General features: G+C 39.9%; 1 protein-coding gene across 9 annotated transcripts in view; it reads right to left on the reverse strand.

Annotated features, from left to right (window-relative positions):
- The window catches only part of phaf1 (phagosome assembly factor 1), a 105,929-nt gene that overhangs the window by 31,184 nt on the left and 48,664 nt on the right, over positions 1-26,081 (reverse strand). For all 9 annotated transcript variants that reach the window (XM_069901169.1, XM_069901178.1, XM_069901176.1 and 6 more), the window contains 8 exons: positions 21,880-21,923; positions 19,234-19,313; positions 17,594-17,688; positions 15,227-15,324; positions 14,049-14,161; positions 4,070-4,203; positions 3,555-3,638; positions 3,382-3,464 (listed from right to left, as the gene is read on the reverse strand). In XM_069901169.1, coding sequence (XP_069757270.1) covers positions 3,382-3,464; positions 3,555-3,638; positions 4,070-4,203; positions 14,049-14,161; positions 15,227-15,324; positions 17,594-17,688; positions 19,234-19,313; positions 21,880-21,923 — 731 coding nt within the window. The remainder of the gene's footprint in view (positions 1-3,381; positions 3,465-3,554; positions 3,639-4,069; positions 4,204-14,048; positions 14,162-15,226; positions 15,325-17,593; positions 17,689-19,233; positions 19,314-21,879; positions 21,924-26,081) is intronic.

Here is a 26,081-nt window from a genome sequence, read left to right on the forward strand (position 1 = left end):
TGAGGTGAGGGAGGAGGTGTGGGCGCAAGTGTGGCACCTCTTGCGACCACAGGGGAAGGTGCTGGGGGTTGATTGGTAGGAAGGGATGAGTGCACAAGTGAATCACAGAGGGAGTGGTCCCTACAGAAGGGAGAGAGGAGAAGGAAAGATGTGTCTGGCAGTGGGATCCTGTTGTAAGTGCTGGAAATTGCAGAGGATAATGTGTTGGATGCAGAGGTTGGTAGGGTGGTAGATAATGACAAGGAGAATCATGTGTTCATTGCATCTGGAAGCAGAGGGGGCCAGGGCAGATGAGCAGAAAATGGAGGAGATGCGGGTAAGGGCTGAGTTGATGGTGGTGGAGGTGAAGCCATGTTTGTGAAAGAAGGAGCACATTTCAGATGATATGGACTGATGATGCAGGGTAAGTTTACTGATGACACAAAGATAGGAGGCTTTGTGTCCAGCGATTAAAATTTTGAAAGCTTGCAGAGAGATCTGGACCAACTGGGAGAATTGGCCAAAACATGGCAGATGGAGTTTAAGTGTGAGATGATGCATTTTGGAAGGACAAATTAAGGTATGACATACACAATAAATGGTAGGGAACTGAAGAGTGCAGAGGAGCAGAGAGATCTGGGAATACACATACATTGTTGTCTGAAGGTGGGGTCACAGGTGGACAGGGTTGTAAAGAAAGCTTTTGGCATCTTAGGCTTTATAAATCATAGTATTGAGTCTAGGAGTTGGGTGAGGCCCAATTTGGAATATTGGGTGCAGTTCTGGTCGCCTAACTACAGGAAGGATATCAATAAGATTGAAAGACTGCAGAGAAGATTTACTAGGATGTTGCTGGGTCTTCAGGAGTTGAATTACTTACAGGGAAAGATTAGGACTTTATTCCTTGGAGTAAAGAAAAAATGAGTGGAGATTCGATAGAGGTTTACAAGATTATGAGCAGTATAGACAGAGTGGATGTGAGAAGGCTTTTTTGATAGATTGGGGGAGATAAATATGAGAGGTCATAGTTTTAAGCTGAAAGGGAAAAGGTTTGGGGGAACATTAGGGGAAAGTTCTTCACTCAGAATGGTGGGAGTGTGGAATGAGCTGCCATCTGATGTGGTAAATACAGGCTCGATCTTAAGTTTTAAGAATAAATTGTATATATACATGGGTGGGAGAAGACTGGAGGGTGATGAAATAGGACCAGGTCAATGAGACTAGCACAGACTAGAAGAGCCGAATGGCCTGTTTTCTGTGCTGTAGCATTTTATGGATTGGAAGACCTCATCTTGGGAACAGGTGTGGTGAAAATGGAGCAATTTGAAGAAAGGAATAGAATCCTTGCAGGGGACAGGGTTTGTGCCGAACTATTATTCAACCTCGTCCTATTGATCTGCACCCAGACTATAGTCCTCCAAACCCTTCCCATCCATGCCCCTGTCCACATTTGAAGTCAGCAGTGTTGTAGTGGTTAGAGCTGCTGTCTCACAACAGCAGGGACTCTGGTTTGATTCCATAGAACACCACAGCATAGAAACAGTCCCTTCAGCCCATCTAGTCTATGCCAAGCTATTAATCTGCCTGGTCCCATTGACCTGCACCCTGACCATAGACCTCCATACTCCTCCCATCTATGTACCTGTCCAAATTTTCTCCTCACATCCTGTTCCCTGCAAGGATTCTATTCTCTCTTCTCTCTTCTCCACCTATTAACTCCTGCCTTTAGGACTGTGCTCCTCCTCCTCCCTTACCTTTTTGATCAGACACTGACATTTTTCCATACCTTGATGAAGGGCTCAAGCCTGAAACATTGGTTATGTATCTTTATCTTTGCTATATAAAGTACACAATTTTACCTGCTGAATTTCTCCAGCCACAGTGTCTGAAGACTATCATGTTTTACTTTTACTGTATTCAATTGCGAGACGCATTATTGCAGAGCCATTGTTGCTTCTACTTAGTGTAGGGTCCATATAGAGCAAGGACTCCACTAACTTATACCATCCTCTCTACCTTTTCCAACCTTTCATATGCTGTATGCACCAAAGGTTGAACCTTGAGCTTTCTAATTTGTACAGGCCCAATCACAGTCTATTTATGCACTGGGCAATTGACACCAAATTATCCCAAGTGTTAAGTGCCCATTAATAGATTACAGGCATACTTTCGATCTCCCTAGTAACTAAAAATGATTTCCTCGTTTCCAATTAAAGATGGCTTTCCCAAGGACAGAGCACTCCATGAGTCTGCTCAACAATACAATTGGATGGAGCTCCACAAAATACTTTAAAGCTGGACTCAAAATTGACTTTATATCTCAAAAAAATGTATAGGTCCATTTCAAAAGGCAAATACCCAACAGCAAGTAGATCAGATAACAATCCAAGCAACTGAAAATGTTCTACATTGAGATACAATCCAAAGGGAGTCATTAATCTTCTAATACCTCTTAAATGGCACCCTTTTTAGACAGGAGGCAAACCATGAATACTATTCAGCTAAGAGAAACATTTTTTTCAGTTGCTTTTACCCAAAACCCTACATGTTTTTTTTTCTTTTTTCAGCTGACAAGTGTAAACATCAAATGAAGAAACACTTAGTAGATTATTTTTAAAGTGTCAATTGTAAGAAAGGTTTTTTTTCCTTTAGTATAATTATCGTATCATTCCAAGTCTTTACAGAGTTTAGGAAAGATACCAAAGGGAAAAAAAGAATGGCAGTAGAGTTAAGGATCTCACAGAACTAATTAAATAACAACATTGATCTGAGAGAAAGAATGTTCTTGATGTATCAAAATCTGGTTAGAGTTAATAAATTACAGGTATGTTATTCTACAGACTTCCATCACGCTACCAGGTAAGCAGGGAGTGAGAGAAAGCCGATAGGGAAATTACAAAGAATTGCTAGAACTGGAGGGTGATAATAATGGAGAACTTTAATTATTCCAAATCTGAGGAGGAATTTCCAGAGTGCATTCATGAAAATATAATTGACATTTTCCCGCTTTGCTGCGACAGGCACTGGGTAGTGAGGTGAACTAAAAGCGGGTACCTCTTTGGAATCAGAGATCAGAGTATTATATTTACATATGAAGTGAAAAATGGCAAAAGGTAATCTAGTAGAGCAGAAATTAATTAGTAGAAAGTAAATTTCACTATCATGAGAGGGGATCTGGCCATGGTACATTAGAATCAATGATTTGCATGCACAACTAACATAACATTGAGGTGCATAGAAATGGACTGGATATACTTCCCTAACCATGTTCCAACATAATACATGAAATTTCACATTAAGTGGAAGCGAATCAAAACAGCAACACTAGAACCAGCCGTAAAAACAAGACAGGTGATATTCTGTATTCAAAATCTCACTGATTGTAGTGTTTTCTGCACTCACATGTTGAAGTTGTAATGACCTGGATAGTTGGTATGAAGCACAAATTTCTTCACCTGATGAGTTGTAGCTTCAAACAGGACATCCTACCAAAGACAGAGAAAGATAAAAAATAAGCTCTGCTGAGGCAAATTATTGTCAACTCATCAACAATAACTGAAACTGTAGGTACGCACCACTCCGAGAGTAAAGTAGTTGAAAAAGTAGTCATTGCACTTGGAGGGGACCTGCTTGTGAGGGGAAGGAGAGTGGATCTTCATCTGTAGAAAGAAGCAGATGGATAATCAGTCGCATAAAAATGAGCACAGAAAGGGCAGATAATCAAACTTAAATACAAGGTGTCCAGTCATTTGGGCAAAGGGTATCATACCCAGAAATTTTAATACACAAACATACATCTCAGTCACCACACAATGCTACAAGTCTTCATGAAGTAAAGCAGCACAGAATGGCAAGAGGCAGTCGCCATTGAAGGTCACTGGAGTTGAACGGGAAATAGGCAATGGACAATATGAAACATGCATAGAGTTTTAAAACAAATTGTACTACAATCATCAGGAAGGAAGATTAACAACAAGTACATTTGGTTCCTTTCAACATACCTAAAAATTCAGTCCGTCACATTATGGATCGGAACACAACACTTCCTCATATTCTTGGGAGTCAAGGAGAAACGAAAAGTTAAATTTACCTTATCCTCTGACTTGTAGAAGACTTTGTATGGAGATCCTAAAGCACTGAGCACATCCTGGCAAGAATCCCCAAAATATACACAGCGGTCAAATGTGTGCATTTTTGTGTCTGCCAGTACGCCAGGGCCACAACCTACAACCAGAAGAGAGGCAGCTTAGAAAGTCTGCACGCTGACACAAAGGAGCATATCACACATTATTCAAGCATGTTTATTCAATAACCTATGTAATGATTATTCAAAACTGTTAATAAAATTTTAAATATACAAGACATTTCTTAACTAACATCCCTCAGTAATGCAAAGCAAATAAAAATTGAGCACCTCCAAGGCATACACTACCAGGCTACCAATATGTCAACTTCTGATAAACTTTCGCAAAAAGTGAACCGATTATCTTGCGGTAATATTGAAAGGAGTAATACAAATGAAATTTAAAAGCTAATGCAATTCGATAATTCTATAATTATCACTGTTTGAAGTAAATTCTATTTGTCTTTGCACTTGTAAATCCTTGAATCGCTACCAATAGCTTACAGATAAGATTCTGCAACTTAGAATCAGTCCAGTGTGCAGTACATTTGAATAAATCAAATCCTGCTTTCAATATGTGATTGGCATCATTTATTCTTTGGGAAATGTTTGCAATTCAATGCAAACCCCAGAATAGTGATCTGAACCATAGAAATTGTTTTTGGTGTGGAAATAGGTTGTGTCACAGCCTTTGTGAGGTATGCTCTAAATCAGTCATTCTCAATGGGGGTCTTTAGTACATTTAAGTAAAAGCTTTGTTTTCTTTTTACCTCACTTAACAAAAATATTTCTTATGTTGTCGGTAGGAGAGAAGTACAGAAGAAAACAAAACTTGACTGCTTTGAGCTGAGTCCTAAGGGGGCCATAGCCAAAACAAGGTTAAGAATAGGTTGCTCTAATTGTGGAGCTTCCCCATAACTTTGTGGTCAGAAAGGACCAGATGTTCAAAAGGTCAATGCAAAATTACGATATCTCATCCAAAATGAACACAGAGCATGTGAAATCTGCATTTGTGTCCAGAATAACATTGGGCACTGTTTAGCCAACTACTTGATGCTCTCCTGACTTACTTCTCATTGTCTGCAGCCACAATCCAGTTCACCTTACATTAAACAATGAATTTTCCAATTTTGGGTAACAAATTCCTTTTCTATTCTTCTCCCTTCTCCTGTTTTTGTTCCTTTTCCCACATAAACCCTCTCCTTACCCGCTCCCCCCCCCCACCCCAGCCCCTAACACAAATTTGGTTCCATCCTTTTTAAAAAAAAATTTCACCAACAGGTTCTATCTGGTCCAACACTAGAAAGACATAATTGAAATGTGCAGCCATTAAATATTTAGATTAATGTGAAAGGATGCATCAAAATAATAAACATTCATAATAATCTGCTGTGCGGGTATATGGGGGAGAAAACACAAGGGGAAGATCAATGCAGAGGTATATGAAGGTGCATAGAATTATGCATTCATATGGCATCTTTCATGGCCTTAAGATATCTCAAATCCAAGGAGTCACGTGATGGAGTAGTGGCCGGTAGGGTAAAACCAGCCCTCTCCAGAAAAGAAGAAAAAAGTCAAGAAAAGACAAAGTTCAATAAATATAAAATATAAGAAATAAAAGATAAAGTTGCAGAGAAGATAAAAAAAGATGGCACCTAAGAAGGAAAAAGTAAAAACAACGGGGGGGGGGGGGGGGGGGGGGGAGGAAAGACGCCGGAAAAGAGAGAAGGCCTTACCTTCACAAAGGAACAGGGAGCCGTGGTGGCGAAGAGCTCCGAGGTTGGTGCCGGCCCTGCAGAGTCGCGACCCCCCCCCCACCCCCGAGCGGTGGACTGCAAAAGTGGCTCTCTGAGCCAAAAAGTGTGCAACTGCGCAATCTAAGGTAAAGGAAAACACCGACGGGAGGGGGGATCAGCCGAGGAGCGGGCAACCATAGCGCGACCAGCGCGACACCAGGGCTCTCAGCTGGAAGATGAGAAAAGCGGCAGGAGAGGGAGTGAAGTACCAGGTGAGAAAGAAAGTCGATGGGGTGAACGACAAGAGGAGAAGCAGCAGGAGGAGAGGATCAACAGCAAGAAGAGACTCAACAAAGTGAGACAAGCAACTCATCAGAAAAATCAGAAGAGACACAGATACAAAGAAGAGAAGAAGAAGACACCAACAAGGGTACAGACACAGAAGACGAGGAAGAAGACGACCAAGATCGTCACAGAGAAATAAAAGGTAAAACAGATGGACAGAGTATAGATGAAGCATTTTTTGAAGAACAAATGAGAGCATTTAAAAGAATGGTTGTCATTAGAATTTAGTGCAATTAAAAGAAAAATAAAAAGAAAGGAAGATAAAATGCAAAGATTAGAACTAGTCATGACAGAAATAGGGAAAAGAATAGAAAATGTGGAAGAAAAAGAAACGGCTATAGAAATGGAAGTAAACGACTTAAGAGGAGAATTGGAAGAAAGTGATAAAAAAATTAAAAAGACACAAGAATTGTTAGCTCAGAAAATTGATATGTTGAAAAATTATAGAGGGCAAAACAACATAAAAATAGTGGGCCTAAAGGAAGATGAAGAAGGCACAGATATGAAGGAATTTATAAAAGAATGGATCCCGAAGTAAGGGGGAAAAAAAAGGGAGAACTTTGTAATATGTGTAAAAAAAAAAGTGTTTTCTGTGGGAGGTTGGGGAGGGTGGGGGGGAGAGAATAACCGTCACTGTGAAATCAGTTGACGCTTGCCAGCAGGATTGCAATCCAAATGGAAAGGGGAGTTGTGGTTGCCCGGCAAGGGATAAGAGGCAACTCAGGGGTGGGGGGGGGGTGGGTTATTTGAGGTTAAGGAAATATTGGATGAGGGAGTAGTTTTAAATGTGTTGTCATAGATTGAGTTTAAAAAGGGAAAACTGAGAGATGAAAACTGGTGATGATGGTAGTGAGGAAGCGGAAATGAGGTGTAAACAGGATATGAGATGGCCACGCTGAACTATAAGATGATTAACATTAATGGAATACATAACCAAATTAAAAGGAAGAGGCTATTAAATTTACTGAAAAAATAAATATAGCATTTGTGCAGGAAACACATCTAACTGAAGTGGAACATAACAAATTAAAGAGAGATTGGGTAGGACACGTAGCGGCAGCATCATAAAATTCAAAACCTAGATGTGTAGCTATATTAATTAATAAAAATGTACCAATCAAAATAGAGGAGGAAATAATAGATCCAGCAGGGAGGTATGAAATGATAAAGTGTCATATATATTCTGAATTTTGGAATTTGCTCAATATATATGCACCTAATGAGGAGGATCAAAAGTTTATGCAGAATATTTTTTTGAAGATTATAGATACACAAGGAAATATATTGATAGAAGGGGATTTTAACCTTAATTTGGATCCAATGTTGGATAAAACTGGACAAAAGACAAATGAAAAGAATAAAGTAGCCAAATTTATGGTTAAATCAATGCAGGAAATGAAACTTATGGATATATGGAGGAGGCAGCACCCAAGAGAGAAGGAATACTCATATTATTCAAGTCAGCATAAAACATACTCAAGGAATTATGTTTTTGTTATTGGCCCATATTCAAGGGAGAGTTAGGAAAACTGAATATAAAACTAGATTACTATCTGATCATTCACTCCTGTTATTAGCAATAGAACTGGAGGACATCCCTCCAAGAACATATAGATGGAGGTTAAACTCCATGCTACTTAAAAGGCAGGAATTTAGAGAGTTTATTGAATGCCAAATTAAAACATATTTTGAAATAAATACAAAATCAGTGAAAGACAAATTCATATTATGGAACGCAATGAAAGCCTTCATTAGAGGGCAGATAATAAGTTATGTAACTAAGATGAAAAAGGACTACAATCGGGAAATAGAGCAGTTGGAAAGGAAGATGGTAAGTACAGAAAAGAAACTAGTAAAAAAGGATGATATAATGAAAAGGAGAGAATTGGCGGACAAAAAAATAAAATATGAAACATTACAAACGTACGTGAAGAAGAACATAATGAAAATAAAGCAAAAGTACTGGGAGAAAAAACACATAAAATATTAGCCTGGCAACTTAAAACAGAACAAGCTAAAAGAACTGTATTGGCATCAAGGAAAAAGGACAAACAAATTACATATAACCCAATAGAGATTAATGAGAACTTTAAGGAATTTTAAGAACAATTATACCAAACTGAGAACGAAGGGAAAGATGATAAAATAGAAGAGTTTTTAGCTAAAACTGAACTGCCGAAATTGCAAGAAGAGGAACAAAACAAACTGATAAAACATTTGAAATAGAGGAAGTACAGGATATATTAAAAAAGCTGCCGAACAATAAAACACCTGGAGAGGATGGATTTCCAATAGAATTCTATAAAACATTTAAAGAGTTATTAATTCCTCCTCTCCTGGAAGTAATGAACCAGATAGAAGAAACACAAAACTTTCCAGATTCATGTAAGACAGCAATAATTATAGTAATACCAAAGATGGGGAAGGATCCACTAACACCAGCATCATATAGACCAATATCTCTACTTAATTCAGATTATAAGATAATAGTGAAATTATTAGCAGATTGGCCGATTGTGTACCAAAAATAGTAAAACAAGATCAAGCTGGATTTATTAAGAAAAGACGAACAGCGGATAATGTCTGTAAACTTATTAATCTAATTCATGTAGTTCAAGGAAATAAGAAGCCAACAGTTGCTGTTGCTTTAGACGCAGAAAAAGCCTTTGACAGAGTAGAATGGAATTATTTATTTGAAGTATTACAGAGGTTCAATTTACCAGAAAAAATATATTAATTGGATTAAAGCATTATATAATGCACCATTGGCGAAGGTAACAGTAAATGGATATATATCGAGCCAATTTAAAGTAGGGTCAACTAGACAGGGATGTCCATTATCCCATTCATTGTTCACCTTAGCAATAGAATCATTGGCAGAACAGAAAATAAAATAAAAGGGATAAAAATAAAGGAGTATAAAATCAGCTTATTTGCAGATGACATCATAGTACATCTACAGAACCAGAAATATCAATAAAAGAATTATATAAGAAATTGAAGGAGTATGGAGAAATATCGGGGTACAAGATCAACGCAAATAAAAGTGAAGTGATGCCAATGAGTAATGCGGATTATACAGAATTTAAAAAAGAATCACCATTTAAATGGCAAACACAAGCAATCCGATACCTAGGGATCAGGTCAGATAATAACTTAAGCCACCTGTACAAACTAAATTATCAGCCACTAATAAAGAAATTGCAGGAAGACTTAGAACATTGGAAAGAATTACCGCTAACGTTGATAGGTAGGGTAAATTGCATGAAAACGAATGTCTTCCCAAGGATACAAAACTTATTTCAATCATTACCAATTCCCTTAACAGAGAAATTCTTTAATGAACTAAAGAGAAAAATAAGGAAATTCTTGTGGAAAAGGGGGAAACCGAGGATAGCATTAGATAAATTAACAGAGAGGTACAACCAAGGTGGTTTGCAGTTACCAAACTTTAAAAATTATTATAGAGCAGCACAATTAAGGTATTTATCAGATTTTTACCAGACAAGGGAAAAACCAGATTGGACTAAGATAGAACTAGATAAAATAGGGGAGAAGATACCGGAACATATACTTTATAAGTAGGATGAAAAGCTGGTGCAATATAAAAGTTCACCAGCATTGCATCATTTACTTAATATATGGAAGAAGATCCACTTAGAAAGGAAAAAATCAAATGACCAAATACCAAAATTGTTATTGACACAAAACCCACTAATCCCTTTTACAATAGATAACCTTTCCTTTAGAGAATGGGAGAGAAAAGGAATCAAAAGAATAGAAAATTTTTTTTTTGGGAAATAATTTATTAACATTTGAACAGTTGAAGTACAAATATGGAATAACTCATGGTACAATGTTTGCATATCATCAACTGAAAGCTTATTTATAGGATAAATTGGGAAACAGACTGAGATTACCAGACGGAAGCAACTTTGAATATGTGATTACAGACACAATGGTAATTAAAAGATTTATAATGAACATGTACATTAAGCTGCAAGATAAGGAAAATGATGAAATAAGCTATAAACCCAAACAAAAGTGGGAAAAGGATTTAAACATAAAGATAAAAAATGAAACATGGGAAAAGTTATGTTCCGGAACTATGAAGAATATAATAAACACAAGGTTACGCATGATACAGTATAATTGGTTACACAGGTTATATATCACGCCTCAAAAGTTAAAGGAATGGGATCCAACATTATCAGATAGATGTTTTCACTGTAAGAAGGAAATGGGAACAACAGTACATGCAATTTGGGCATGTGAGAAAGTGAAAATGTTTTAGGAAGATCTAAATCAGATGTTAAATAAAATCACAAAAAATAACATACCAAAAAATCCAAAAATCTTTCTTTGAAGTAATATAAGAAGTAAGGAATTAGGCCTCAAATTGGATAAAGTGCAAAAAATATTTATTATGATAGCCTTAGCAGTAGCAAAATAATGTATAATGTCAACTTGGAAAATGGAAGAGAGCATGAGAATACAGCAATGGTACATGGAAATTAATAAATGTATTCCATTGGAAAAAATAACATATAATTTAAAAAATAAAGTCACATTATATGAACAAATTTGGGAACTGTACATGGAACATAACAGAGAGGGCTTGCCTCAGACCTTCATCCCCTAAAATGATGATAAGACAAAACGACTTGATCCAGTGGGTAAAAGTAGATGACACATTTTTCTTGTTTATTTTTCAATGTGTGATGACATTGTTTAATGGTTTTATTGTATGGTATATGTTGAATATTTATTGGTTTTGGAGGGGGGGTGGGAAGGGGAGAGGGAGGGTAGGGGATTTTTAAAAAGGGAGAAAATGCCACTGTGTATATTTAATGAGAAATCTTAGTATATATTTTGGTTGATATGGTTCAGTGTGAAAAATACAAAAATATTTTAAAAAAGATATCTCAAATCTGTTCATAAACCTTTGAAGTATATTAAGAGTTAGCACACAAAACCTTTCTAACCTCAATCTTTCCTATATTCCTAGAGTATTCATGCACATCAGATGTTCAGAACTAAATTCCTGCTCCAGTCATTTAAAGATACAGGAATTTAAACCAGGAACATCATAACTCAGGGAGTTCAACATCATACCATAAGTTATTATAACAATAATGCTATCCAGAAAATTAATTCTTCAAAAGAGTACAACAAATATATTTTTGCTGGTTTTTAGGTAATTATACTTGGCATTTTCATCTACAAACAATGACTGACCACTCATCTCCATTGATGCTGTCTGACGTACCAAGTCCCTCCAGTTTCTTTGTTCACAGAATACATTTACTCACCTCAACCAGTGGAGGGGGCCAAGGCTTTATATCAAAAGAAATGCCAAGTCACAGTGACTTCAGTTCAAACCTCCTTGTGCGTTTCTTGGTTGTAACAACTAGAGAATTTAATCTCCCCCATAAACCTTGACTGGAACTGTTCAGATATAGAAAGGAAACATGGCTCGATGGAAGAGGAATTTATTTTAGAAATATAAGCTCTATCCTCTCACTGATCAAGTTGCAATTCTCAAAGACTCAATATTGAATTCAACAATTTCATATAACCATGTTTTTTTCATATTACCACTGAAATTTCTCTTTACTTTTTCTGAAAAGTTATTCATTCTTGGAAAGTTACAATCATGAGAAAGGATTACTTCACTTCATTTCTCCAAAGCATCTGCAATTCATAGTTTATGCAGCCAAACAGATACTTCAACTCCAATAGTATGCAGTATATTTAATTACCCAAGTACAGAAAGAGATAATAAATATAAAAGATAAATAAAATATTCACAACTAGTGCAAGAGAAAAAACACATTTCAATAGTGCATACAGGCCTTTTTCAAGTTCCAGATTAGGGAACTTGATTAGGGTAGTAAGGGGAGTTTAAGAGCCTGATGCTTGGATCTAGAGGTTCTGGACTTCAGGCTTTTTGTACCATCCTCCCGAAGGTAGCAATGAGAGGTGATTGAGACCAGTGTGAATGGTGTCCTTTATGATGTTGGTTGCCTTCTTGAGGCAGGCCCTCATGTAGATGTCTTCAATAGAAGAGTGATTGGAGCCTGTTATGGTCTTGGTTATGTCTACTACCATCTGCAGCCTTCTATGATCCTAGGCACTTGAATTACTAAAGCAGGCTGTGATTCTACCAGTCAGTACACTTTCCACAGTACACCTGAAAAAGTTTGATAGAGTATTTGGCAACATGCCATATCTTCTCAAGACTTCTGAGGAAGTAGAGGTGTTGGTGTGCTTTCTTTACAGCTGCCTCAATGTGTTGGCTCCAGGAGAGGTCTTCCGATACGTGGACTTCCAGGAACTCGAAGGTACTGACCTTCTCCATCTCCTTCCCATCCATGTAGACAGGTGCGTGGTCACTCGGCCTCCCCTACCTAAAATCCACAAAAAGAATCTTGGTCTGGTGATGTTGAGAGAAAGATTGTTGTTCTGGCACCACCCAGCCTGATTCGTGATCTCCATCCTTTACTTTGACTCATCATTTCCCATAATTCGGCCATAACTGGGGATGTATTCAGCGAATTTACAAATTGCATTACAGCTGACGACTTTGAAGCACTGTGAAGCTTTTGCTAATCGTTTTACCTCATGCAATGCTACAAACAATGACTGACCACTCATCTCCATTGATGCTGTCTGACGTACCAAGTCCCTCCAGTTTCTTTGTTCACAGAATACATTTACTCACCTCAACCAGTGGAGGGGGCCAAGGCTTTATATCAAAAGAAATGCCAAGTCACAGTGACTTCAGTTCAAACCTCCTTGTGCGTTTCTTGGTTGTAACAACTAGAGAATTTAATCTCCCCCATAAACCTTGACTGGAACTGTTCAGATATAGAAAGGAAACATGGCTCGATGGAAGAGGAATTTATTTTAGAAATATAAGCTCTATCCTCTCACTGATCAAGTTGCAATTCTCAAAGACTCAATATTGAATTCAACAATTTCATATAACCATGTTTTGTTATTTCTATTTGAATTGGCTATCTACCTTAAGACTGTACATTTTGAAGTCATCCACTGTAGCTCAGTTTTTCATCTCTCCATAGGTCTAACCAGTGTTATTTTCGGTTTTAGATTCCCAGAGGGTCCTGCATGTTCTTTCAAGAGATGGCTCTGAAAATAGCATCTCATGCAGACAATCTTTGCCTCCCCTTTATGACAGATATGCCCTTTGCTCTCTCTATCCCTCTCCTTTTGCAACTTAAAACATATTGGAGTTTCCAAATCCCCTTCAATCACCAAATTTCCATCTGGTAGATGAAAACCTTCAAAGGATGACGTCCAATAATATAAAATTTCATTAGTACTTCACCAAAGCCCATCAATATTCAATATGCTCAAGTTTGGCACCAGGGCTCAGATCTTAAACATCTCATGGAAAGCTATCAACTGAGCCTTGCTGATTCTTAGATCAATCAAAACCTTAACTGTGACCTTAAAAAAACAAACACAAGAGTGACAATTGCTCTGCAGCTCACAAACTTAACCAACCACGTCTTTTGGTGGGGGGAGGGGGAAGGGTGGGTGGAAAGCTGCATATATACTGCACATCTCAGGTAGACTGCATCCATTTAATCTGCCATCCATGATGATGTTTCAGGCAATACAGATCCATCAACCTGTGCCATTCCACTTTGTATTGCAATGATACAGCTTTACAATTCCAGTTCCCACCCCCCCCCCCCCCCCCCCCCCAACATACATCCGTGCTCTGGCAGTTAGTTCTAATGATCTAAGCAGAGCAAATAGGTACTATTTTCAGTCTGCATGCAAAGGATTTCTTCCTCTATTTACCCCAACAGAAAGCAAAATAAATTTTGTTTTACCTGCTGTTAGAAGTCGCAACTGCAGGCCAAGGGGTCCCACTGGATCTCTCAAAACTTCAACAGTCTCTGCATACACATTACCATAGAAACAACTCAGTGGCATAATGGGAGCCCTATAAAAGCCAAATTGATATGCTCACGATGCTGGCATTTCAAGAATCGGTATTGATAAACATTTTCTTCTTTACAGAAGGGTATGGATGCTGCACGGTTCCAGCATTTAGCTTTTTGTGGACTTTTGCTGTCCAGGGAACATATTTTAAAAAAATAGTTTCAAGTCAGCATCCTGCATTGCCCAGCACACCCTTAATAAGCATGTTATATTTTATTGGACAAGACTCATTAATGCACAAACCAACCAGTAGAATATATCAAGGCTGTTTTAATTGCTATCCTACCACTATCACAAAACAATGAAACATATCGCAAAGAATTTTCACATTAAAGGAGTATCCAGTAAAAAGAAACGGGTATTGTGCAAATACCTATATAAAGCTTCAGACATGTATAAGATGCATCATGTTCCTCACTGACATGGTTTAGTTACAAATTCTGTCTGGCATGGCAAAATTCAGAGCTGGTCAAAGCATTGGATCTAACCGAAAAGCTTTGTAAATGCCACAACTGTGCTCGTCTCAGGAAGGGTCAGGAGTGGGCTTGGAATAGGGATTCCTGGTGGTCTGATCAGGGTTTGGGAACAAGGGAGGTCATGAATTAGGAGTCTAATTTGTAAGGAGTGGAGTTGATCCTGAGGAAGTGAATGTGGTGATTAGGTGATCTCTAAAATTCAGGTAGGGGCCAGACAGCGAATTACATCATCGAGTGCCTTTCTGAGTCAGGTTGTTAGCATGTGGTTGTGATCTCTGTAAAATATGCTGCTGGCACGGTTCACCTGAGGTAGAATTTGTCTTATCGATCCAGTTGTGATTCATGACCACACTGGTCAGTTGAATTCTGCAAGAACAATGAAATGTCAAGCTGGCTGAATTGTGAACCATTCCAGAAAAAACCTGACTAATAAAAGGGCTACCGAATTAAATGATGAGGCTAAAGACATTGTGGAAACTAATAAATTTATTACTAGTATTCTTCACTCCAATGAGCATTTGATGGATGAGAGAATGTAAACCAAGCAGGAAAATAATGCACAGAAACTCCCTTCTTTGGCATTTTCTTACTTTGTGTCCTGTAAACTGTTAGCAGTGTAAATGTACATGCGTTTCACCGTCGCACCATGAGGAATCTGCAGGGAGGCCAACCCATGAGCAAATTTCGGCTGTGGAAACACAAATTGGTCAAATTGTCAAGTAATGTGTAAAAGGGAAAAAAACTGGCCAAGTAATTCACAATTCATTATTATATTCAACACAATCACACTCTTTACCAACCCAGACAATGGCTGCTCCCTAGCCACTCCTCCACCCCGACACTCCTCCACCCCACTCACTACTCCCTCTCCTCCACCCCACTCACTGCTCCCTCGACACTCCTCCACCCCCATTCACTACTCCCTCGACACTCCTCCACCCCACTCACTGCTCCCTCTCCTCCACCCCCACTCACTGCTCCTTCGACACTCCTCCACCCCCACTCACTGCTCCCTCTCCTCCACCCTCACTCCCTGCTCCGACACTCCTCCACCCCACTCACTGCTCCCTCTCCTCCACCCCCACTTCCTGCTCCCTCGACACTCCTCCACCCCGACACTCCGCCACCCCCACTCACTGCTCCCTCTCCTCCACCCCCACTCCCTGCTCCCTCGCCACTCCTCCACCCCGACACTCCGCCACCCCACTCACTGCTCCCTCTCCTCCACCCCCACTCACTGCTTCCTCGCCACTCCTCCTACCCCACTCACTGCTCCCTCTCCTCCACCCCCACTCACTCCTCCACCCCGACACTCCTCCACCCCCACTCACTCCTCCACCCCGACACTCCTCCACCCCCACTCACTGCTCCCTCTCCTCCACCCCCACTCACTGCTCCCTCGACACTCCTCCTCCCCCACTCGCTGCTCCCTCTCCTCCTCCCCCACTCACTGCTCCCTCTCCTCCACCCCCACTCACTGTTCCCTCGACACTCCTCCACCCCCACTCACTGCTCCCTCTCCTCCACCCCCTCGCTGTTCCCTCGACACTCCTCCACCCCCACTCCCTGCTCCCTGGACACTCCTCCACCCCCACTCACTGCTCCCTCTCCTCCACCCCCACTCACTGCTCCCTCTCCTCCACCCCCACTCACTGCTCCCTCTCCTCCACCCCCACTCACTGCTCCCTCTCCTCCACCCCCACTTCCTGGTCCATCGACACTCCTCCACCCCCATTCACTACTCCCTCGCCACTCCTCCACCCCACTCCCTGCTCTCTCTCCTCCTCCCCCACTCACTGCTCCCTCTCCTCCACCCCCACTCACTGTTCCCTCGACACTCCTCCACCCCCAGCCACTGCTTCCTCGCCACTCTTCCACCCCCACTCGTTGCTCCCTCAACTCTCCCTACCATTCTAGAACTAGAGGGCTTATGATAAAGATGAGTTGGGAGAGGTTTAAGAGGGATTTGTAGGACATCTTTTTCACTCAGCAGGTGGTCCATATGTAGAACGAGATGGCAGAGGAAAGTGTAGATGTAGGCTACATTTTCAACATTCAAAAGAAATTTGGATTGGAAGGGCTAAGGATATGGATCAAATGCAGGCAAATGGACTAGCTCAGAATCTTAATAGGTTGGGCTGAAGGGCCTGCTCCATGTTGTTTAACACCATTTGCTCTCAGTTTTTGTCCATGTTTTTTTCCCGTTAATATAGACACAATATATTTGTTTAATTTCTCTGCCATTTCTTATTTCTAAATATAATTTTGCTTGGCTCATTCTCTGCCTGACCCACATTAACATTTGCTAATCTATCCTTTCTTCCACATCTGTAGGATCCATTCCCGTCTGTTTTTGTGTTTCTTGCATAAGAATTTAAATTTAATGCTTGTATATCATTATTCCTCTCCTTTAATTCCATGATTGATCTTTGTTGAACACTGAAGTGTTCTTAATTCTCAGGCAAACTACTTTTTGACAACATCAGTCTCTTCTTTTCATCTAATATCATCTTTAACTTCTTATTAGTTACAGCTAGACCAGTTTTCTTGCTGTGTTTTTGCACCGTAAAGGGATATTTGTTGTTATAAACTATATATTAATTCTATAATTACATTCCTTGTTGATTGTCATTTTTTTTAAATTTGGTTTCCAAGATACCAGAGTTAACTCACACCTGATACCTCTGTAGTTTACTTTGAGCTATAAACTCTAGCTTCAGATTGAACAAATTCCCTTTTAACTTATCGAAAAAGGTATGGTCAGATCTCTTACCTACCCTTCTATTAGAGGCTATTTGTCGAGAGGAAACAACCTCTTGGCTTTCATTTAGCCAATCCCTCTCAGAATTTTAGATGTCTCATACAATTTTGAACTCCAACAAGTAGAGTTGAAGTTGTCTATTGTTGTCCAGAAGCAGAGCCATTACTCTCCATGTCCAAGAATCCTTGGACCTCACCTCAAATTTTGGAGCTTCTTTCCAGGAATCCAGTTGAAAGGAGAAGGAAAGCCCTCGGAAGTTGAGATGAAAAAGTTGTTCAGCTGCATTGTACACTGTAACACAAGAAAAGAGGGGAAGGGAAAATATAATTAAAATCAACATTTTTCAACGGTCCGCAAATATTCTTTTATAATTCTCCCAAATGTCTTGCAATCACAAAAGGAGAGGTGGTAGAAGCAGATATGATAGCAATGTTTAAGTGGCACTTAGACAAGCACAGGCATGTCAGTCTGTTGTTCACTGACTTCAGCTTGGCGTTCGACACAATCATACCTCAGAGGCTGGTGGATAAACTGCTTGACTGGGTCTGAGTACCTATTTCTGCAACTGGATCCTGGACTTCTTGATTGAAAGTCTACAGTCTGTCTGGGTTGGCTGCAAAACCTCAACCCCCATCACATTGAGCACTGGCATACTTCAGGGATATGTATTTAGCCTACTATCGTTCACGCTGTTAATTCGCGACTGTACAGCCAGGTTCAGTTTCAACAGAATCATCAAGTTTGCGGATGACACAACAGTAGTTGCCTCATTGGCAACAATGAGCTGGCTTACAAAGAGGAGGTTGAAAGGCTTGAACAGTGGTGCAAGAACAACAGACGTCTCATCATGGACAAGGCAAAGAAGATGATTGTGGACTTCATGAGGACAAAGGACCACTCCCCACTGGGGAGCACGGCGTCCAGTTAAAAGACAACCTATCTTGGAACACCCAACAACACTTCATTAGTGAGGAAGGCGCAGAAGTGCCTACTCTTCCTAAGGAGGCTGAGAAGGGCAAGGCTACAGGCCACCATCCTAACAACGTTCTACAGGAGCACTATACAGAGGGTCCTGGCTGGTTGCATCATGATGTGGTATGATAGCTGCAAAGCATCAAATCAGATGGTGATTAAAACTACTGAGCATTGGGTTCTCCCTTCCTTCTATTGATGATATCTGCAGGGTGCTTGAAGACTCATTGAATCCTTGAGGTCCTTTACCATGCAGCTTCAAGACTAACTTCAAGAAAGAGATACAGAAGAAGGACTGCCAGGCTGGGAAACAAGCTTCTTCCTGCAGGTGGTGAGTGTTGAACAATTCTCAAAATCTGTAAATTATTTTGATATACATTTATTTTAGATTGCTATGTATATATATGTCGTTTGTATGTAGGGTGTACTGTGTGTCTGAGCACTATGGTTCGGAGACGCTGTTTCGTTGGGTTATATCTGTATACTCAGATGACAATAATCTTGAACACGAACAGACAAGGAATGGAGGATTATTGACCACGTGTAAGCAAATGGGGCCAGTTTACATTGACATTGTGGGCTCAAGCGCCGTTTCTGTGCTGTATTGAGCAGTTTAAACAAACATACATGTATAGGCTACCCTTTTATCCAATTTCCTCAAGTATCACAAACTGAAATGAAAATATGCTGTCATTAAAATCAGTAACAATTGCCATCCATATTACTCATGCTGTACTCATTATTTTTGAGAGTACTTCTTTCATGCTAAAATAATCAGCTTTAAGTTATCAGTTCAATGTCCTGTAATCAGCATCACTGTTCACTTGATGAGACATTTTCAATTTTTAAACACAGATCCCTTACCTCCAGGATGAGTTGCTCCAAATGACTGGTCAATCTGCTCTATAGTTGGAGCTATAGCCTGAGAGTTGAAGTGTACACCACTGCAAAATAACAAAGACCAGAAATATCCATTGTAAAAGAGTTTGGTACAGAGCATGGTGATTTGGTCAATAAGGTGCCACAGAGTATATTCCACTGATGCTTTCCCAAGCCTTTCTAATTGTAAAAGAGTTTGGTACAGAGCATGGTGATTTGGTCAATAAAGTGCCACAGAGTATATTCCACTGATCTTTCCACAAGCCTTTCTAATTGTAAAAGAGTTTGGTACAGAGCATGGTGATTTGGTCAATAAGGTGCAACAGAATATATTCCACTGATCCTTCCCCAAGACTTTCCAATACTCAAAGACACTGATCCTTCCCCAAGCCTTTCTAATTGTAAGAGTTTGGTACACAGCATGGTGATTTGGTCAATAAGGTGCAACAGAATATATTCCACTGATTCTTCCCCAAGCCTTTCCAATACTCAAGGATCAAGCTGGGTCATAAAAGAGCCATTTGTTTTGTAGTTCAGTGGCAAAATGCTGAGATTGAGGTGATTACATTCTTGCTGCATTCCTTTTCATACCACATTCTTTCCGCAAGTTCCCCAACTGATCACAATAACTGCTGCTCGCCACTGTTCTTCAGTTTGTCAGAAGACCTCGATGATGAATCGACTAAACTTGCTGATGTTGGTGTCAGGATACACTGCGTTTGAGCTAACGGTACACAAAATGCAGCCTTCACACCCCACCTTGTGAAAATGAGCAGTCACTGCAGCGATGAAATGGGCTTTAATGGAAATTAAGTTTTTCCAGTTTAGAGTAAAATTTATTGCTAGATAATTTTAATTGCTAGATAATAAAATGCCTTGCATTAACCTTTAGTTCATTTTTACTCTACAACTGATCTACTGTAGAAAGCACCAAAGCAATTGGCTGCAGAATTCTTATGGTTTTTTTTTAATCAGATAACAAAGCTATTCATTCTCAGTGGTGAAATATGATATTCTTCCCTTGCATATGGTCTGCCAGTTCTGAACAATTTATTGGCTTCATGCTGGAGAAGTTGTCCTGCACAAATATCTGAATAAGAAAGGTTTATGGAGTCTGGAATAGAAATTGCTGACTTTAATTTGGATAACACCTTGGAAATTAGCAATCCAATTTCAATATAAAAGTAGAGGGTAGCCTGCAAGTCAGAGCCCAACTTTCATGAGAATTTGAACATTTATGAGAAGGCAAAAAACGAGCAGCTGGTGGCTAAAGCAAAGAAACCAACTTCTAGAACCACACAACTCTCAGAATCACCTAAAGCATCTCTCATTAAAATAATTTACTTTGTGCTGAATTTGTGAAAGGCAGTTTTATTTTGAAGTAGAATGATGATGTCTATGAAGTAATGGCTTTTGATGGCTTATAATTTGAGTTGCTTGCTGTGGCAAGCTGCTGTATTCTCAGAGGTACTTTACTCAATCAGCTGAAAGCTCTGTGGTTCACTCTCAGTTGATCAGGGGTTTACATGCTCCAAAAGGCCTCTTTACAGAACTAACCTTTGCATGCTCCAATTCTTTAATGTACAAATATGAAAAATGCTTATTGGTGTACCTCAGTTTGTCTGGCCATACATGATATGGTTATATCACATAATGCAGGAATTTAAGTTACAGTAAACACATTCTGTTGTGCGATACAGAAAAGGTTACCTTCCCATCCTGTGAGTAGATACACAGATTTGAGTCCTATTCTGCTTAACTCATATGCAAGTCTGTTTGAATTCTGCAAACTACAGTGCCTCTCATCATAAGGGTATGAAAACTCAGAAAAAGTACCCCACAAACTGTATGTTAATTACTGCATCAGTATGGAGAGTAGGATATATTTCTTGTGAAGGTAAATACTAAATCATGAAATACCAGCAAAGATTCGGAATTCTAGTAGGTCACAGACTGCCCATTAAGATTGTTGTCTAAGTTTTGAGTCTCTACTTAAGTCTTCCAAGTTTCATTTGATCCAAATTTAAAGCTTAACTTTCCCATTCCTGCCACAAGAAAGCCCCTAACAGTTAAAATAGGAGTAAAAAAACTCGGGGGAGAGCTTTGTTTTCCATACTAAAAACAGAACCTAATTATATTATTTTCTTGTATTTCTTCTGTGAAACAAGGAATCAATGAAAATATAACATGGTCAGAATCTTCAATCCAACTACAGTAACTAAGCAAAGCCAACTACATTTTTCCAAAGCCCTCGGAACATCACAGCAAACTGACCTAAGCAATGACAGAAAAATCAAATCAGGGCGAGACTTCCCTCAGCTAACAGAAGGAGCCAACATTTCAGGAGACAAAAGGATGGTCAATATTTTGGCTTGTGACCCTGCATCAGGGCCTGTTGCAGGATCATGACTCAAAACATTGGCCATCCCTTTGTCTCCATGGATGCTGCTTGATCCAGTTTGCTTTTTTTGCAGCACTAGACTTCCTTCAATTGTCGTACCACTAGAAGTCGGTCAAACATTAAACCACCTTGCATACTCAGCAATTCTTGCACAGGCATTGACCTATATCTGGGACACCAAAATAATTTTGTCTCAATACATGCTAATGAAACACAGTAAAACCACTCACCAGTATTTCAATTTAACTTTACTCAAGTCATAAACTTCAATCACCTATGGAGAGAAGAAGATGGCAAGATCAATTTGAGCAGTTGAGTAGACAGGGAAAAAATTGGGTTCTGTATACATCCCAGTATCAAGAAAAACAGTGTGTTGGCTAAAGATTAAAGCATTGATTAACCAGCCCTTGAGTAACCAATGCTACTCATTTATGTACAAGTACTAGGCAGTTTCCAAAATATAGTAAACCCCCCCCCCAGAATCCAGAACCTATGGGGATTGGTATATGCCAGTGAATTTGCCAGATCCTTAAGCAAACATGTTGCATGAATTGGCAAAATTACCACAAGAGGCACCAATTTTAAACTTTCATATATTTTTTTACCCATTTTTTTTTTGCTCATTGTTTGAATTCGGGATAATGGGGATTTTACTGCAATTACATAACTAATTAATATATAAAAAAAAACGTTATTTTTCAGAAGGGATTTATGATCCAGTATGCAATTTATAATCTTGGCCATTCAAGTTACAAGGGATCCAAACTGGGCAAAATATAATGCCATTCAATGAAGAGAAAAGAAAGTTTAAGGCAAAGGTTTTCCACCTGGATCAATATATTAAAGGAATGCTTGTGTTAAACAGACAGAGATGATTTCCAACCCATACTACAGAGTAGTTGTACCTAATAACTTTTCAGTCACTGTTATTCTTTGAGTTCTCTGTTAACAACTGTTCTTCAAACATGAGATTTCTTTCAGAAAGATTTATACTACCAAAAATGTCCTGGCCTCATTTCAGGTCCAGCCAATATGCCAAAGCTAGTTGATAAAATTGAATTGTGACTTGGATAGCCAGATAATGGAGTAGTCCAGACTCCAGCAAAGTACAGAAGAAACCCCATATTGTTGGAGGTGCAGCTTTTTCAATGAAGCATTAAAACCACAATTCGAGCAGTACTTAGTTAAGTTGTAAAGATCCCATGGCTTTAATCAGATTTTTATCCTTCATGTTGTCCTAAAAATTAACCTTCAGTTAATATACCGTATCTAGAAAAGTAATGGTAATCATTATCACTTTTCAGATTGTACATTCAACTCAATATTCAACTCAACAGTGCATTCTACTGGTGGGCAGAGGTCTATTACAATACAGTATGACGATTTTACAACTGACTGATTACAGGTGCTCCCCTACTTACGATGGTCTGATGCGATTTTTCAAAATTACAATGGTTTGAATCCGTACTTTCAATTTCGAATTCCGATCTGTTCCCACGCTTGTGATATGCGGTACGCTACTCTCACGATGCTGGGTAATGGCAGCATTGCACGAGAGTATTGTAAAGCATACTCTCTCGCGATGCTGACTCAACCATGCTCACAGTCTCTGTAGTGATCACGCGTATGAGTGCACTGTAAACAATCCATCATGTCTACTAAACACCCATTTGTGTCTCCGGTTTCTGGTGAGAAGAATAAGAGGAAAGCAATTACTCTGAAGACAAAACTCAAGATGCTTACTTCAGTATCACCACCATCCAGCAATTAACTTTAGTTCAATGCTTCAAACATTCTTCACACCCAGTGTGCTTTCAGCTGTCTACGTTAATGGTTTTTTTCATTTCGACTTAGGGTTAGGCTTGCAAGTATGTAACCCTGTAGCGAGTTGAGGAGCACCTGGTACAAATCTATATCAATCTGTGCTCAACTAGCCTTGCCACATTGGCTTGACCTTAATGGATTTGGTAGAATGTTGGTGGGCAAAGACAAGGTCAGTAATGCTGAGTACAGGTCTGGCAAGATGGAAAGCAGCAGAAGATGTAGTGAGTGGATCACGACAATAGCTAATACTGGATTTGAGGAGCAAAGACACATTGAAACAGTGGAAGAGCATCAATAAGGAGACAATGAATCAAGAATTATAGTGAGTTAAGCACATATTGATGAACATTAATATATATTACCCTGTAATGAAACCTCACTGGCAACATGTTGCCAGCAGCAATTGGCAGGGGGAGAGGGAAGGATTTTTTTTAAACAAATATTATTCTCCACCAGATTGTTCAAGTTCACCAGGAGTCTGGGAGTCCTCACTGCAGGGTCCAATCATGAAGCAGGGGATTCTCCAATCATGACTGCAGTGTTACTTGTATTAGTGTGCAAAGTCCCTTTAAGGGCTGACCTGAGGGTCTAAGCATCAACAGTGAAAGATCTTGCACAAGATCTACAGAGCAGTGCATCTTTATAAAGGAATACCCAACACCAATTTTGTGGGAATCTTGCAAACGATAATCTACTAGGTCTTTATCAAACAGCTACTATGCAATACTTAGCTCTGCTTAAAAGCAGGAAATGAATTTCTTGGCTGGGAATGTTTTGTTTGTTTTGTCTCATTGCCTTTTACCATTATTTTTGCTATTCGATCACTTCTACATTTCACTATTTTAGTCCTTTTCTCCCCTTTTCCCAATTTTCTCACACTCTGTACTTGTTATAATATTAGAACTCCTTTCTGTTATCCATTCTCTCTCTTTGAAGATGCTGCTTGATCCACTCATATTTCCACCTCATATTCTACTACCCTTTTTGGTTTCAAGCAACTGTCTGCAGTAGATAGTCTTTTTTTTTAGTGCTGAATTCCCTGGCACTTCTCTTCCAGGAATGGTAACTGGATGAACTTCTACTCTGATTTGTTCTTGATGGGAATTTCACTTTTAATCAGATGACAGTTACAAAGCATATTCACAGTCATGTCTCTTGATTTTTTGCAACTGCCTCTAGCTCAGACTTACCGCACCTGGGAATGCTCCAAAATCTAAAAGCTATATTTAAGACTTCAGAGATGATTCCTTAAATATGATAAGTTAGCTAAAATAGATGAGGAAATAATAATTAGGAAATATTCCACTTGCGCTCACACCTCCTCACTCACCACCATTCAGGGTGCCAAACAGTCCAAGTGAAGCAACACTTCACCTGTGAATCTGAGGCAGTCATCTACTGCATCCAGTGCTCCCATTGTGGCCTTCTCAACATTATTGTTTCGCTAAGCACCTTCACTCTATCCGCAACAATGGTGGGGATGTCCCAGTGGCCCCATCCACTGCCAAACAAAGCCCACCGGTAAATTAGGAGCAAAATTAAATATTCAATGTGGGCCCTCTCAAATTGGATAGCATTAACGTGGAGTTCTCCAGTTTCTGTTAGGCGTCTCACTTCCCTATCTCTCGGTCTCCTATCCTCCAGCTCACCACCCCCTTCCCTCTCTGTTCAGAGAGCTATCCCTCCTCCTTTCACTTCTCAGCATTTTTTTCGTGCCCTCCTACCTCTGACCTCTTGCCTGTGACTCTATGCTCCTGCTCCTCCCTCCACCATTTTATGCCTGCCTGCATTTTGCTCATACCTTGATGAAGGACTCAGGTCTGAAATGTTGGTTGTGCATATTTATCTTTGCTGTATTAGCTAATATGAATCAATCTGAGGCGCCTGCAAGCTCACACCAAGACACAAGAGAAACTTGTCCGTGAACTACTCTTTGCAGACGATGCCGCTTTAGTTGCCCATTCAGAGCCAGCTCTTCAGCGCTTGACGTCCTGCTTTGCGGAAACTGCCAAAATGTTTGGCCTGGAAGTCAGCCTGAAGAAAACTGAGGTCCTCCATCAGCCAGCTCCCCACCATGACTACCAGCCCCCCCACATCTCCATCGGGCACACAAAACTCAAAACGGTCAACCAGTTTACCTATCTCGGCTGCACCATTTCATCAGATGCAAGGATCGACAATGAGATAGACAACAGACTCTCCAAGGCAAATAGCGCCTTTGGAAGACTACACAAAAGAGTCTGGAAAAACAACCAACTGGAAAACCTCACAAAGATAAGCATATACAGAGCCGTTGTCATACCCACACTCCTGTTCGGCTCCGAATCATGGGTCCTCTACCGGCATCACCTACGGCTCCTAGAACGCTTCCACCAGCGTTGTCTCCGCTCCATCCTCAACATCCATTGGAGCACTTTCATCCCTAACGTCGAAGTACTCGAGATGGCAGAGGTCAACAGCATCGAGTCCACGCTGCTGAAGATCCAGCTGCGCTGGATGGGTCACGTCTCCAGAATGGAGGACCATCGCCTTCCCAAGATCGTGTTATATGGCGAGCTCTCCACTGGCCACCGTGACAGAGGTGCACCAAAGAAAAGGTACAAGGACT

This window comes from Narcine bancroftii, chromosome 10 (genome assembly GCF_036971445.1).
Source record: "Narcine bancroftii isolate sNarBan1 chromosome 10, sNarBan1.hap1, whole genome shotgun sequence".
NCBI classification, from domain to species: domain Eukaryota; kingdom Metazoa; phylum Chordata; class Chondrichthyes; order Torpediniformes; family Narcinidae; genus Narcine; species Narcine bancroftii.